The sequence below is a fragment of the Trachurus trachurus genome, assembly GCF_905171665.1.
Source record: "Trachurus trachurus genome assembly, chromosome: 12".
In the NCBI taxonomy this organism is placed as follows: domain Eukaryota; kingdom Metazoa; phylum Chordata; class Actinopteri; order Carangiformes; family Carangidae; genus Trachurus; species Trachurus trachurus.
The window spans coordinates 2,273,712-2,290,816 of NC_139908.1; the positions used below are offsets into that span (position 1 = coordinate 2,273,712).

The 17,105-nt window shown below is 39.8% G+C and overlaps 1 protein-coding gene across 1 annotated transcript; it reads left to right on the forward strand.

Moving 5' to 3' along the window:
- Positions 1-109: 109 nt before the first annotated feature.
- On the forward strand, positions 110-15,808 carry septin5b (septin 5b; the record flags this gene model as incomplete). The annotated part of the gene is made up of 12 exons (XM_083983909.1): positions 110-167; positions 341-351; positions 4,092-4,182; positions 7,525-7,611; positions 7,717-7,840; positions 11,268-11,402; positions 11,548-11,665; positions 12,969-13,070; positions 14,376-14,472; positions 14,556-14,691; positions 15,533-15,638; positions 15,746-15,808. 12 exons carry the CDS (start codon positions 110-112, stop codon positions 15,806-15,808), a joined length of 1,128 nt encoding a protein of 375 aa, XP_083840035.1.
- Between the last annotated feature and the right edge of the window lie 1,297 nt (positions 15,809-17,105).

The following is a 17,105-nucleotide window of genomic DNA, read 5'->3' on the forward strand; positions in this document are numbered from 1 at the left end:
CCTCCTCCTCCTCCTCCTCCTCCTCCTCCTCTTCCTCCGCCGCCGCCCGCGGGGCTGTGATGCGGTTCCGGCCTAATTAAAGATCCCTCCGCCTCCTCCTCAGTGCAACATGACGACCAGCAGCAGCAGCAGCAGCAGCAGGTACAGGAGCCGCGCGCCCCGCTCAGGTAAGACACGAGCCGCTGCAGCCGGGCGATGACGTCACAGCCGGTCGCTTACATCGATTAGGTAGTATCGATTATTGATTAGATCCAGAATCCACAGCGTGTTGTTGTTTTTCTCTCTTCCTTCTCTCCTCCGCTCCGGATGATGATGTGACTGCTGGCATCCGCTGCTGCAGAGGATGGAGAGGTAGGAGCGGTGTGTGTGTGTGTGTGTGTGTGTGTGTGTGTGTGTGTGTGTGTGTGTGTGTGTGTGTGGCTCTTACAAAATAAAAGCCCCCCCTGCTGCTGTGACTGTCGCTCCCTTTGTGCTCGCAGCTGTTACAGATGTAGCTGCTGACAGATGTGAATCTGGTCAGACATCATGAGCCTCGTGCTGCATCATCCTCATCTTCATCCTCATCTTCATCTTCATCCTCATCTTCATCATAATCTTCATGTTTTATTGTGAAACATCTGTAAGCATCAATCTGCAGCTGCAGCAGTTAGATCAACAGATAACCAATTTGATGATCAAGCACTGATGTTAAATAGCCTATTTCAAGCAGATTTGATGCAACTAATTCATCATTTTCATTATAACTTAAAGGGATAGTTCACTCAAAATTGAAATTTCATTATTTCATCTCATTATCGAGGCTACTCACCCTCATGTCGACTAAAAGCTCGGAGAAGTTTCAGAGTCCTCCGTGCCTTCTCGGCGTTACGGGGGGTCTCGGCGCAGCAGTATTTGTCCATATGATGGTTGTGAACGGAGCTCACTTTTCTCCGTAACAAAAAGACACACCAAAAAACATCCAAATACCTCCATAGTGCTCGTCTGTAATGTCCCTCTTGTATTGAAGCCCCGACATGAGAAATTTGAATTTTGGGTGAACTATCCCTTTAATTGATTGATTGGTTGGTTGATTAAATGTCGGAAAATGATGATAAATTCTCATTAGAATAATTTTCTCTCCATCCAAACGCCAAAGGTTCAGTTCACAGAAACCCAACAAATATACAAAGTTCTGCTTGAAAAATAAGTGATTATTCATTTTCTATTGATCAATTAATCAATAAATGGAGAAAAACAAGATGTTTGAAGACATTGGTTTGATCAGAATGAGCTTGTTTCATTAGACATTGAATATAAGAGTCTGGATTTAAGTGGAATGTGTTTAAACCTGGATTATTTTCACCAGTGTGAGTCGATTATGAGCATTGAATATTGATTATGGAGGTCATATTGTTAAGAATTGATCTTTACTTTGTGTTAAACCCTGAAGTTTTGTCTTTTTTGTCCGTCGAATGGGACAAAACCCTAAAATATTCACATTATATTACATATATTATACATATATACATATTATCTGATATTCAGATTGAAAGAAACATGGAATTGAAGAGAATTTGTTATTTTTCCCCTAATAATCACTCAAATTGGAGAAAAAAATTATCTTTATCAGCTGGTTTTAACTCCTCTGATGTTTATGGAGAGAGAAACACACACACACACACACACACACACACACACACACACACACACACACACGCACGAACACACACACACACACACACACACACGCACGCACACACACACACACACACACACACACACACACACACACACACACACACACACACAGACTCCTCACAGCTTCAGTGTGAACATCTTTATTTTCAGATCCGTTGGTTTCGTAACGTTTCCTCCTCCTCCGGTGTTTTAGTGTCGACGCAGGACGCCATGAGTGTGTGTGTGTGTGTGTGTGTATTTTTGTGATGTGTGTGTGGGCGCAACATGTGAACGTTTCCTCAGACAAAATGTCAATATGGAAGCAACAGAACACACACACACACACACAAACACACAGAGAAAACTCCCCCACAGCTCCTCAGCTCTGTGTCCTCAGGTGAATCCAACACTGGAGAGACGAGCTGCACTTTATTTCCCATCATGCATCTGTTCCTAAAGTCTCTATTTACATTTAAGACCTTTTTTTTTAATAATATCATGTCAGTTAAAGGGATGGTTCAACATTTAGTCAGATCCTCCTCTCACCATAATCCCTATAGTCATAGCAGTAGGTCGTTACCTTTAATTGTCGGTGCAAGCTGTTTTTAGAACGGCGGAGCAGAGCCGTGAGCTGCTCAGAGCTACGCTACGGAGGCTCATTATGGGATTTCTTGGTTTCCCTCATCAAACTCATCAAATACACAATCCAACAATTCCACAACGCTCTGGTGGACAAGTTGTGACCTGCACATTCACCACGCTATGAGATAATAACACAACGTTACCACACAGAGTTGTTTTAGAGGGAAATTCATGCAAAACCACTGATGCGCGTTGCCTTCAGGGACAGTTTTTCATCAAGCAGTCTCTGTATTTATCTCTAAAACAACTCTGTGTGGTAACGTTGTGTTATTATCTCATAGCGTGGTGAATGTGCAGGTCACAACTTGTCCACCAGAGCGTTGTGGAGTTGTTGGATTGTGTATTTGATGAGTTTGATGAGGGAAACCAAGAAATCCCATAATGAGCCTCCGTAGCGTAGCTCTGAGCAGCTCACGGCTCTGCTCCACCGTTCTAAAAATAGCTTGCACCGACAATTAAAGCTAACGAACCTACTGCTATGACTATAGGGATTATGGCAATGGGTCCAATTTGCCAAAATGTTGAACTATCCCTTTAAATGTAATGATGAGCCTGCTGCTTTGACTATATAGCGATTATGGTAATAGAATAGAATTTGACTAAAATGTTGAACTGTCCCTTAAATGTTTCCTGTTCGAAAGTGACAGAGCTCAGATAGAGGAAGTAAAGGACGATGAAACTATAGATGATAATATAGACAGGAAGTGGATAAACAGGAAGTACAAACTGACCTTTTTTGGGCCCCAGTGTGTAGGTCCAGATCATCTTTACTCTTCTCCATTAGACTTTTATTTTGAAGCTTTTATTCTAGGGCTGGGCTGATACGCTCTTGTGCCGATTCGATTCTCTAACGATTTTTGGGTCCCGATTCGATTTAAATTATGATTCTAATTAAACAGGTATTGCGATTTGATATTTCAATTCAATTCCCCCCAAAAAAAGAATCGATTGAGAATCAATTTTAAAAAATCGCCAGAAAAAAAATCGTGATTAATATAAAAATCGATTTTTTTTTTTGGCCCAGCCCTATTTTATTCTGAAGGAGCGACCTCTTTTTTTTAATTGCAAATTGATCCCACCTTTTTCTTTTACAGTATTTGTTCAAAGTTGACAAATCTGATGCTTTATGCAAATTAAACTTTTGAACGAAAAACTGTGATAACTGTGATCCAGAAACCCTTTAAAGGCGTCACTGTGTTTGGCTGCTTCAATAAATCAGAGTGAAAACTGGCTTCAGAGATGGTATTAAAATCATTTAATTCCTCTTAGTCTCTCCATTAACATCAGAAGAGTAAAATTTTTCAACATTTTGAGTGATGATCGTACAATAGAGATTGGTCGTCCCCCAAAAAAAAGAATCGAGTGAGAATCGATTTTAAAAAAACGCCAGAAAAAAATCGCGATTTTTAATATAAAAATCGATTTTTTTGGCCCAGCTGACCTATTTTATTCTGAAGGAGCGACCTCTTTTCAGCTTCAGCTTCTTCTCCTTCTTCATGTTCTGATGCACATTCATGTCTCAGCATTACCCCCCCCCTGCTGCATGTGGCTGCCTGGATGCCACACTGTATTATGAGTAGCTACAGGGAACCTCAGGCCACGACGCTTCAATAAAACATGCAAGGAATCATGGGAATGTCCTACTAACACAGCCACTGTACAGAGAAGGAGCTGAGCCAGAGGGGGGAGAGGAGGAGGAGGAGGAGGAGGAGGAGGAGGGGGGGGGGGGGTGGGCATCACTTAGATATTAATGTCTTCTCTCTCTCTCTCTGTGTCACTGTGATTGTTTCTAGGAAAAAGACTACGTTGGTTTCGCGACGCTGCCGAACCAGGTTCACAGGAAGTCTGTGAAGAAAGGATTCGACTTCACGCTCATGGTGGCAGGTGAGAGGTTAAACTAGCTCCTTCAGAATAAAGGTAGATGTTTGTGTTAAAGCCCCTTCAAAATAAAGGTAGATGTTTGTGTTAAAGCTCCTTCAGAATAAAGGTAGAGGTTTGTGTTAAAGCTCCTTCAGAATAAAGGTAGATGTTTGTGTTAGAGCTCCTTCAAAATAAAGGTAGATGTTTGTGTTAAAGCTCCTTCAGAATAAAGGTAGATGTTTGTGTTGAAGCTCCTTCATAGTAAAGGTAGATGTTTGTGTTGAAGCTCCTTCATAGTAAAGGTAGATGTTTGTGTTAAAGCTCCTTCAGAATAAAGGTAGAGGTTTGTGTTAGAGCTCCTTCAGAATAAAGGTAGAGGTTTGTGTTAAAGCTCCTTCAGAATAAAGGTAGATGTTTGTGTTAGAGCTCCTTCAAAATAAAGGTAGATGTTTGTGTTAAAGCTCCTTCATAGTAAAGGTAGATGTTTGTGTTGAAGCTCCTTCATAGTAAAGGTAGATGTTTGTGTTAAAGCTCCTTCAGAATAAAGGTAGATGTTTGTGTTAAAGCTCCTTCAGAATAAAGGTAGATGTTTGTGTTAAAGCTCCTTCAGAATAAAGGTAGATGTTTGTGTTAGAGCTCCTTCAGAATAAAGGTAGATGTTTGTGTTAAAGCTCCTTCAAAATAAAGGTAGATGTTTGTATTAAAGCTCCTTCAGAATAAAGGTAGATTTTTTAATTAAAGCTCCTTCAGAATAAAGGTAGAGGTTTGTGTTAAAGCTCCTTCAGAATAAAGGTAGATGTTTGTTTTAAAGCTCCTTCAAAATAAAGGTAGATGTTTGTGTTAAAGCTCCTTCAGAATAAAGGTAGATATAAAGCTCCTTCAAAATAAAGGTAGAGGTTTGTGTTAAAGCTCCTTCAAAATAAAGGTAGATGTTTCTGTTAAAGCTCCTTCAAAATAAAGGTAGATGTTTGTGTTAGAGCTCCTTCAGAATAAAGGTAGATATAAAGCTCCTTCAAAATAAAGGTAGATGTTTCTGTTAAAGCTCCTTCAAAATAAAGGTAGATGTTTCTGTTAAAGCTCCTTCAGAATAAAGGTAGATATTTGTGTTAAAGCTCCTTCAGAATAAAGGTAGATGTTTGTGTTAGAGCTCCTTCAGAATAAAGGTAGATGTTTTAATTAAAGCTCCTTCAAAATAAAGGTAGATGTTTGTGTTAAAGCTCCTTCAGAATACAGGTAGATGTTTGCGTTAAAGCTCCTTCAGAATAAAGGTAGACGTTTGTGTTAAAGCTCCTTCAGAATAAAGGTAGAGGTTTGTGTTAAAGCTCCTTCAGAATAAAGGTAGATGTTTGTGTTAAAGCTCCTTCAAAATAAAGGTAGACTTTTGTGTTAAAGCTCCTTCAAAATAAAGGTAGATGTTTGTATTAGGGTTCCTTCAAAATAAAGGTAGATGTTTGTGTTAAAGCTCCTTCAGAATAAAAGTAGATGTTTGTGTTAGAGCTCCTTCAGAATAAAGGTAGATGTTTGTGTTAAAGCTCCTTCAGAATAAAGGTAGATGTTTGTATTAAAGCTACTTCAAAATAAAGGTAGATGCTTGTATTAAAGCTCCTTCAAAATAAAGGTAGATGTTTATATTTAAGATGTTCTGTTTTAATCTGACAATAATCCATCAATTTTATGTGGAAAACATCCAATTTGCTGTGCATCATCAATATTCATGCATTCATTGCGTTAATGACCAACAGAAGCTCCACTCTTGTTAAAGTTTAACAGTTTTATTTATTAAATGTAAGAGTTTAGTTTGGTGCAGCCGTGATGAGACTGTGTCCTCAGAGCTGGAAGCAGCTTCAACATCACACCTCAGGATTCACAAACCTCCTCTGTCCTGTGAAAACTCAGACTCGGTGTTAAAATCTGAACGTTGCAACGAGATGAGTCACGACAGCGACTTTTTTTTCTTCTTTTTATTACACAACGACATTTAATCAGACGCCTGAAAACTGAATCTACTTCATTTATGTGCAGGAAAACAAACCAGTGTCGACAGGTTCAGTCTCAGTTCATTTCTCTGATGTGATGTTCAGTCAAATTTAATCTGTAAAGTGCGTCTCAGTCTGAGTCTGAGATTTGGATTCTGGACAAGTCTGAATGACAAAGGAAAATATGTGAAATATAAGTACACACCTCGTATCTGTGTCACTGAATCTCTTTAACCCTATAATCACAAGTCTTTGGACCATAAAGGCATCAAAAAATTACATAAAAAAGACGGAAAGTGACAGAGCTCATGTTAAAATACAGAAAATTTTTGTTTTCTGATGATTTTGTGTTTGTTTTTTCATAATTTTTAAGGTTTTTTGTCTATTTGTGGTCATTTTGCAGCTTTATTTTGATGTCATCAGTCTCTCTCTGGTGTTTTTGTTTTAGCCTTTGATAATGTTTTCCTAATGTTTTCTGTGTCATTGTGGTTGATTTGGCGTTTTTGTGTCTATTTAAGGTCATTTTGCAACTTTTTCTGGTCGTTATTAGTCCTTTTCTGATGTTTTTATGTTATTTTGAGTCAATTTGTGGTCGTTTTTAGTCTGTTTGTGGTGGTTTTGGGAATTTTTGTGGAATTTTGGGAAGGTTTTGTGTCTCTGTAGTTGATTTGGTCTTTGTGTCTGTTTATGGACATTTTGCAACTTTTTCTGGTCGTTTTGAGTCTCTTTCTGATAGTTTTGTGAGTCATTGTCATTTTGTGGTAGTTCCATGTTTTTTGGGTCATTTGAGTCTGTTTCTGGTAGTTTTGTGGACATTTTGGGATGGTTTTGTGTGGTTGATTTGATCTGTTTGTGTCTGTTTATGGTCTTTTATGGACTTTTTCTGCTTTTTCTGATAGTTTTATGAACATTTTGTGGTAGTTAAACTTTTTGTTGGGGTCATTTTGAGTCTGTTTCTGGTAGTTTTGTGAGTTTTTGTGAACATTTTGTGGTAGTTGTACATGTTTTTGTTTTTTTTTGTGGTTGATTTGGTCTGTTTGTGTCTGTTTATGGTCATTTTGCAACTTATTCTGCTTTTTCTTATAGTTTTGTTAACATTTTGTGGTACTTTTACATCTTTTGGGTCATTTTGAGTCTGTTTCTGATAGTTTTGTGTGTTTTTGTTAACATTCTAATTTCTGTGGTAGTTTTATGTTTTTGGGGTCATTTTGAGTCTGTTTCTGGTAGTTTTGTGTGTTTTTGTTAACATTTTGTGTTAGTTTTACATGTTTTTGGGTCATTTTGAGTCTGTTTCTGGTAGTTTTGTGGATATTTTGGGATGGTTTCATGTTTCTTTGTGTTGTTTTGTGTCATCTCGTGGTCATTTCATCTCTCTTTGTGTGTGTTGCAGGTGAGTCTGGTCTGGGTAAATCCACCCTGGTCAACAGCCTGTTCCTCACTGACCTGCACAAAGACAGAAAACTGCTCAACGCTGAAGGTGAGTCACACACACATACACACACACACACACACACACACACACCTGTAGAGGGGGCGGAGTGAGTCTGAGCTGGGTGTTGTTGTGTTGTTTTTGCTGCGTCAGAGCGGATCAACCAGACGGTGGAGATCACCAAACACACGGTGGACATCGAGGAGAAGGGCGTGAAGCTGAAGCTCACCATCGTGGACACGCCGGGCTTCGGAGACGCCGTCAACAACTCAGAGTGGTGAGTCGATGCGACCTGATGAGAACTGGTCCCTGAACACATCACGGCTCAGTGCAGCATGCACAGTTATAACTGTGCGTTCACACCAAAAGCTTCCAAAGCGTCAAAAACGCCGGAAGTCAATTCATTTTCAATGAGCGCCCGGCGACACCGAGCGTCCAAAGCGTCAACAGGCGTTGCCGCGCTTCCAGAGCGTCCAAAGCTTCCAAAGCGTCCAAAGCGTCACCAGATGAAAAGTTGAGCCAGGTTTAACTTTAGGGTAATTAGCTATGACGCGGTCAAGCGGCAACCGGCGGCAGCCTGTCAGAATAGAGATATCCGTCGGTTGCCTTTTTTTTTTCTTTTTTTGTATTTCGGCTCCCCAATGACCAGCGCGATCGAACTTTGACGTCAGTCACCAGACGTGCGGCCAAAGCGGCTGAAAATATTTCCCGTTTTGGGAGCAGTCTTGTCTGACGCCCACCCTTGAGCGTTTTTGACGCTTTGGAAGCTTTTGGTGTGAACGCACAGTAACCCTCCAAGGCTTTAAATTCAATAATCCATTACATTGTAAACAGTAAATCTTATTTATCTGATGTTGTTTTATACGGGCTGGTTAAAGGGATACGCCAACATTTTTTTTTTAACGTGTCTTGCCTCACTCCCGAGTCCATGACCAGCAGATAGACACCATCCTTTTGACTGTGCGTGCAGTAACAAGGGAGATAGAGCCGTATCGCCCGTAATTAGCTTAGCTCAAACACTGGAAGTGTATGGGTAGTGTTAGCCTGCCTCCACCTAAAGTCTCTAATTAGCTTAGCTCAAACACTGGAAGTGTATGGGTAGTGTTAGCCTGCCTCCACCTAAAGTCTCTAATTAGCTTAGCTCAAACACTGGAAGTGTATGGGTAGTGTTAGCCTGCCTCCACCTAAAGTCGCTAATTAGCTTAGCTCAAACACTGGAAGTGTATGGGTAGTGTTAGCCTGCCTCCACCTAAAGTCGCTAATTAGCTTAGCTCAAACACTGGAAGTGTATAGGTAGTGTTAGCCTGCCTCCACCTAAAGTCGCTAATTAGCTTTGCTCAAACACTGGAAGTGTATGGTAGCGTTAGCCTGCCTCCACCTAAGGTCGCTAATTAGCTTAGCTCAAACACTGGAAGTGTATGGGTAGTGTTAGCCTGCCTCCACCTAAAGTCGCTAATTAGCTTAGCTCAAACACTGGAAGTGTATGGGTAGTGTTAGCCTGCCTCCACCTAAAGTCACTAATTAGCTTAGCTCAAACACTGGAAGTGTATGGGTAGTGTTAGCCTGCCTCCTACCTAAAGTTGCTAATTAGCTTAGCTCAAACACTGGAAGTGTATGGGTAGTCTTAGCCTGCCTCCACCTAAAGTCATCAGAGAAACTCTTCAGCAACTCTAAAGGGAAACCGGCGGGCCGATCTTCGTCTCAGAGCTGACAAAACTCTCCGGTAAGGCATCTTGAGCGGTCAAATGCCGGTAACGGGACGAGATCGGTCAAAACGGAGGGTTCAAGCAAAGACGGTTTATTTTGGTTCAAGCTAGCTACATCGAGGGTAGGTTAGCTTCCTGTTTCAAAGTAAAAGCACAAATTCTATCGTCATGGTTTTCTGTATGTAAAGGGCAACGGGTGTTTTATTTTGTGAAAGTAACCGGAAGTGCGTCGGTCACAACGGCTAGCTTGAGTAGCGCCGAATTCGTCCAAACAAAATTGTAAACAGCTGGTATTTAGACAAAATAACGACACACTGCTGATCTAAACGGCTACTTTCTCACCTAAACATGTTTGAAATGTTGATAAAGTGATATATTTACAGAGTTTAGAGCTAAAATTAAATCAGCTTCTGACTGCTGGTTTCTGCTCGGGTAGGAGGCAGGCTAACACTACCCATACACTTCCAGTGTTTGAGCTAAGCTAATTAGCGACTTTAGGTGGAGGCAGGCTAACACTACCCATACACTTCCAGTGTTTGAGCTAAGCTAATTACGGCGATGCGGCTCTATCTCCCTTGTTACCCCTCCCTTGTCCCTGCTGGTGATGGACTCGGGAGTGAGGCAAGACACAGAAAAAAATCTTGGTGTATCCCTTTAAAGCGTGACACATTGAACTGCTGTTGTTTTATTTCTGCTGCTTGTGAAGTCACGTGATGCCTTCACTGCTTGTTACTGTGTCGTGACTCTCATTAGCAGGGAAACAGGATTTATTCATTATTATTGTTATTAATTATTACTGTCCTGGTTTTTATTTCTGCAGCACATTTAGCTACATAAATAAATAATGGATGTAGAGGGAGTTATCTTGTGCTGTGATCCATGAGTCCAAATTACAATAAATCTCATGAGTGTCCACATAGTTAATCATGATTTATTGCAAATTGATCCCACATTTTTTTTATTTGTTCAAAATCGACAAATCTGCTGCTTTATGCAAATTTAACTTTTTATGTATGAACGAAAAACTGTGATAAATGTGATCCAGAAACCCCGTTCCTTTTTCTCTCTCCATAAACATCAGAAGAGTTAAATCTTTCAACATTTTGAGTGATTTTTTAAAGGAAAAATAACAAATTCTCTTCAATTCCATGGATCATTCAATTCTGAATATCAAATATTGTGAATATTTTGGCATTTTGTCCTGTCAGACGGACAAAAAAGACACAACTCTGGGGTTTAACACAAAGTAAAAATCAATTCTAAACAATATGACCTCCATAATCAGTAATCAATACTTAAAATCAACTCAAACTCGTGAAAATAATCCAGGTTTAAACACATTCTACCTCAGTTCAGACTCTTATATTCAATATCTATTAAAATAAACTCTTTCTGATCAAACCAACATCTCCAAACATCTTGTTTGTCCATTTATTGATTAGTTGATCAACAGAAAATCAATAATCAGTGATTTTTGAAGCAGAACTTTGTCTTTTTGTTTTTTTCTTCTGTGAACTGAACCTTTGTTTGGAGTTTGGATGTCGTATATAAAACGAGAAAAATTATAATTTCTGAGTCTCTGAAAATGTTTTGTGAATGTTTTCTGTGTCATGGTGGTTGATTTGGTGTATTTGTGTCTATTTAAGGTCATTTTGCAACTTTATCTGGACGTTTTTAGTCTTTTTCTGATAGTTTTGTGAATATTTAGTAGCAGTTTTATATGTTTTTGTGTTGTTTTGAGTCCCATTTGTGGTCGTTGTGAGTCTGTTTGTGGTAGTTTTGTGTCTCTTTGTGGTTGATTTGGTCTGTTTGTGTCTATTTATGGTCATTCTGCAACCCTTACCGGGTTGTTTTGAGTCTTTTTCTGACCGTTTTTTGAGTTTTTGTGATGCATTTTGTGGTAGTTTCACATGTTTTTGGGTGTTTTGGACGTTTAATCAATCAATCTGTCAATAATAATAATACAATAATGTGTGTAATAATGTGTGTGTGTTGCAGCTGGACGCCCGTCACCGGCTACATCGAGCAGCAGTTTGAACAGTACTTCAGAGACGAGAGTGGACTGAACAGGAAGAACATCCAGGACAACAGAGTCCACTGCTGCCTCTACTTCATCCCTCCTTTCGGACACGGGTAACTAACACACACACACACACACACACACACACACACACACACACACACACACACACACACACACACACACAGTGATCAGTGTGTGCGTGCATGTGCGTGTGTGCATGTGTGTGTGTGTCTCACGGTCCTCGTGGTCCCTCAGGCTTCGTCCCGTGGACATTGAGTTCATGAAGGCTTTGCAGGACAAGGTGAACGTGGTTCCTCTGATCTCCAAGGCCGACTGCCTCACGCCCAGCGAGATCAGGAAGCTCAAGGAGCGGGTGAGACCACGCACACACACACACACACACACACACACACACACACACACCTCAGACCATATTATGGGATGTACTGTCATATGGACCTTCCTCACAGTCTGGACTGAGCAGCTGAGTAGATCCTCTGGAAACGCAGCACATCTAATCTTCCTCTCTACTCCGTAAAATATTTTATGTCAATTCTACAATATGTACGGGACAAACAGAGGATCGAAATTACGTTTCTCTCTGACCCTCAGTGCAGATAATACACATTTAAAGGAGAATTCCGGCCATTTTTGAGCCCTAAATCGTTGTCCTGATGGTCACCCAGTGTTGGTTGGAGCAAAAAACGCGACTAAAATTGCTGCAGGCAAACCAGAGTTACCATGGCTACCCAGCGCTAGGGATAGCCACAACGCTAACCCATGGGGGCAATTCTTTCAACCACAACAAACACTCAGAAAACAATCAGATATCTCTGGTACATGACTGGAATCCTTAGAGACACCACTGAACTCATATAGTGTAGAGTAGAAACAGTAGAAACTTTGTGTTTTTGCATGTAGCCACTCACCTCAGATAGCCCAACTCGGAAACATCCCAGAAAGACATTACTATCCCATCACAGAGAGAAACTAACACTTTGTCCTTGTTGTGATGATTTCTTTACAAAAATAAATGGTCGGAGATATTCTGGACATTACCACTGCACTGCTCCACCGTTTATTTTAGTAAAGTCTACAGCTTTAAAATAAAAATCTAGAATATAATATAGCCTACTGTATAGGCTATAGATTTGTATTCTTGTATATATATTATATCTATATAAATAAATAGGGGCATATAAAACTGAACTAGAAAGAAAAAGAAAAAAGTAGAAGGCATGATGATGAGAAAATGATGTTTGTGTCTGAGCCTTCAGAGCCACCGTACTTTTAAAACGACACGGTTCTTCCTCTCGACTCCAACTCAGAAAAACAAAATGATTTTCTTCACTAAACTTTTTTTAATCGTTGGATAACGAATAGGAAACGTAAACCTGCAGTAGCCTAGATGTAGGGCCTATTGATCCTCTGATGGAGTTTGTTGTCACGGAAACAGATGCATTTAGATTTATGGGAATAAAAAAAACGGAGCTTGATTAGATTTGGATCCATCTTCACCGGAGAGTGAGATTTTATCTGGACTTCCTGCTCTGGACAGTCCACCGCCACTCAGTGTGTGTGTGTGTGTGTGTCTGTGTGTGTGTGTGTGTGTGTGTGTGTGTGTGTGTGTGTGTGTGTGTGTGTGTGTGTGTGTGTGTGTGTGTGTGTGTGTGCAGCTGAGGGAGGAGACAGATAAATACGGGATAAAGATCTACCAGTTCCCCGACTGCGACTCTGATGAAGACGAAGAGTTCAAGCAGCAGGACAGAGAGCTGAAGGTTCGTTATCTCTCATCAGTAGAGTTCATTCAAAACATCAACCTGCAGAGTCTCTGAGTCTGAGACAGTTTTACATGTTTTTATGTTGTTTTGAGTCTATTTGTGGTTGTTTTTTTAGTCTTTGAATCAAATTTGTGTTTTCTGATGATCTTGTGTCTGTTTTTCTTCATTTTGAGTCTTTTTGTTAAGGTTTTGTGACTCTTTCTGGTTATTTTGCAACTTTACTTAGGTGTTTTTCTTGGTCATTGTGGTTGATTTGGCCTTTTGAGTCTATTTAAGGTCATTTTTCAACTTATTCTGGTCGTTTTGAGTCTGTTTCTGATAGTTTTGTGAGTTTTTGTGAATATTTTATGGCAGTTGTATATGTTTTCATGTTGTTTTGAGTCTATTTGTGGTCGTTTGGAGTCTATTTGTGGTAGCTTTTTTGAGTCTTTGAATCAAATTTGTGTTTTCTGATGATCTTGTGTCTATTTTCTTCATTTGGAGTCTTTTCGTTAAGGTTTTGTGTCTCTTTGTGGTCATTTTGAAACTTTATTTTTTTTAGTCATTGTGGTTGATTTGGCCTTTTGTGTCTATTTAATGCCTTTTTTTCAACATTTTCTGGTCGTTTTGAGTCTGTTTCTGATAGTTTTGTGAGTTTTTGTGAATGTTTTGTGACAGTTTTATATGTTTTCTTGTTGTTTTGAGTCTATTTGTGGTTGTTTTGAGTCTGTTTATGGTGGTTTTGTGAGTCTTTGTGGATGTTTTGGGGTGGTTTTATGGCTCTGTAGTTTATTTGGCCTTTTTTGTGTCTATTTATGGTCATTTTGCAACCTTTTCTGGTTGTTTTGAGTCTTCTTCTGGCAGTTTTTAGAGTATTTCTGAACATTGTGTTGTGGTCTTACATGTTTTTGGGTCATTTTAAGTCTGTTTCAGATAGTTTTGTGAGTTTCTGTGAATATTTTGTTGTAGGCCTAGTTCTAAGTGGTTTTGTGTTTATTTGTCATACTTTTGTGAGTTTCTGAGGACATTTTGGGATGGTTTTATATCTCTGTGGTTCATTTTATTTATGGTCATTTTGCAACTTTTTCTGGTTGTTTTGAGTCTTTTTCTGACATTTTTTTGAGTTTTTGTGAACATTTAGTGGTACTTTTGCGTGTTTTTGGGTAATTTTGAGTCTGTTTCTGGTAGTTTCGTGGACATTTATGTAGATGGGGATGGTTTTGTGTCTCTTTGTGGTTGATTTGTGTCTATTTGTGATTATTTTGGAACTCTGTGTGGGAGTTTTCTGCATCTTTGTGTTATTTTGTGGTCATTTCCCTGCAGGAGAGTTCTCCGTTCGCTGTGATCGGCAGCAACACGGTGGTGGAGGCTCGAGGTCAGAGGGTCCGAGGTCGGCTCTACCCCTGGGGCATCGTGGAGGGTAAGACGACGTTCCCTCTCCGTCCCTCTCTGTCTGTCTGCAGTGTTACCATGGCAACGCTAATCAATCCCCTCCCTGTGCAGTGGAGAACCCGTCCCACTGCGACTTCGTGAAGCTCAGGACCATGTTGATCCGAACCCACATGCACGACCTGAAGGACATCACCAACGACTGTCACTACGAGAACTACAGAGCCCAGTGCATCCAGACCATGACCAGGTGGGGACGGGTATTAGTTTAGGTTTCATCCGATACCGGTGTCAACCGGGTATTTTTGAAACGGTGCCGGTGCTTAAAGATGGAAAACATAGAAACTTTGTCCAAAAATGGTGCCTTTTTATTTTTTAAGGCATTTTGTGACATGCAAGTTCAACAGAATATTAAAGGGATAGTTATCAACATTTTGTAAAATTGGCCCATAATCCCTATAGTCATAGCAGTAGGTTCGTTACCTTTAATTGTCGGTGCAAGCTGTTTTTAGAACGGCGGAGCAGAGTCGTGAGCTGCTCAGAGCTACGCTACGGAGGCTCATTATGGGATTTCTTGGTTTCCCTCATCATCAAACTCATCAAATACACAATCCAACAACTCCACAACGCTCTGGTGGACAAGTTGTGACCTGCACATTCACCACGCTATGAGATAATAACACAACGTTACCACACAGAGTTGTTTTAGAGGGAAATTCATGTAAAACCACTGATGCACGTTGCCTTCAGGGACAGTTTTTCATCAACAGTCTCTGTATTTACCTCTAAAACAACTCTGTGTGGTAACGTTGTGTTATTATCTCATAGCGTGGTGAATGTGCAGCTCACAACTTGTCCACCAGAGCGTTGTGGAGTTGTTGGATTGTGTATTTGATGAGTTTGATGACGAGGGAAACCAAGAAATCCCATAATGAGCCTCCGTAGCGTAGCTCTGAGCAGCTCACGGCTCTGCTCCGCCGTTCTAAAAAATAGCTTGCACTGACAATTAAAGTTGTAAAGTAAGAGTTGTTTTAGAGGTAAATTCATGCAAAACTCACTCACTGTTAAACTGTTAAACTGTTGTGTTGCAGTAAGATGAACACGACAGACAAGCGGGTGGAGAGTCCGATCCCGATCCTGCCTCTGTCCACTCCGGACGTGGAGACGGAGAAACTGATCAAGATGAAGGACGAGGAGGTGAGAGAGGAAGACGAGCCGTTACAGTTACATCATGATGTGGAGCAACGACCCAGATGAGATGTTATATAAACCTTCTTCCTCTTCCTCTTCCTCTTCCTCTGCAGCTGAGGAGGATGCAGCAGATGCTCCAGAAGATGCAGCAGCAGATGCACGAACAGGACCTGTGACCTGTGACCTGTGACCAAACCGACAGAAACAATCACCACACTGAAATCTGTAGATTATAATCACAAGTCACCTGCTCACAGAGATTAAGCAGTAGATGACAGAGAGCATGCTGGGAAATGTAGTTTAAATGCACCTTTCAGACACTTTTTTTTTTTTTTTTTAATCGCAGTCATTCGCCAAGTGAGAGTACACTGCAAAAACTCAGAATCTTACCAAGAATATTTGTCTTATTTCTAGTCAAAATGTCATTTCTAGGCAAAACAAATCTCATTCTACTTAAAATAAGACTCATCACATTAAAAAGCAGCTTGTTTTAGACACTTTTTACTTCTTTCAAGCAGATTTTCACTTGAAATAAGTAGAAAAATCTGATAGTGGAGCAAGTTTTTCTTTCTTATTACAAGCACAAAAAACTTGCTTTCACTGGCAGATTTTTCTACTTATTTCAAGTGAAAATTAGTTTGAAACAAGTGAAAATGATCCAAAAACAAGTTAATTTTTAGGTGATGAGTCTTATTTTAAGAGATAGGAGATTAGTTTTGACTAGAAGTTAGACATTTTGACAAGAAATAAGACAAATATTCTTGGAAAGATTTTGAGTTTTTGCAGTGTAGTTTCTAGTCCAGACTGTAGAGAGAGTAGAGTCACACCTTTAACACTAAATAAAACTAAACCTCAGTTTGTTCAGGAGCTTTATGCACAGAGTTTACAGACAATCTGCCAAATAACAAATGATGAAGATCTTGATATTTATGTTTCATGTGTTAATGTGAAGAAGGTTCAGCCTCCTCTTCATCATCATCATCATCATCTTGGCTCCTGGTACAGATATTTATTCAGTATTTTGCACTGTAAAATCCCCATATAACGCTATTACTACTACTACTACTAATAATAATAATAAACATGGACATAAACCCAATGCAGGTTATTTTTAACTTATTTTTATTCAATAATTCTGTGTTGTTCTTTGTTTTTCTAAATGAAAACTGTCCTGAATTAATGTATTTGCACTTTTTCCTCCAAAATAACACAAACACTTTATTTAACAGAAGCACTTGAAGGTGACTGAGCCGTCAAAGACAGTTTTTTATAGTCAACTTTGGCCCCCGACAATGAATTCTGTCAATAAAACCACTGATTTAAATCTGTATTGATTTTTTATTCTAACCACTTGGCGGCAGCAGAACTGAACTAAACACAATGTTGTTGTTGAGTCAAGTCTGTGTGGCTAATTTATTAGCAAACAACAGTTTATTCACTAACCGAGTTGTGTTTATGTTCAAGCAGCCACTT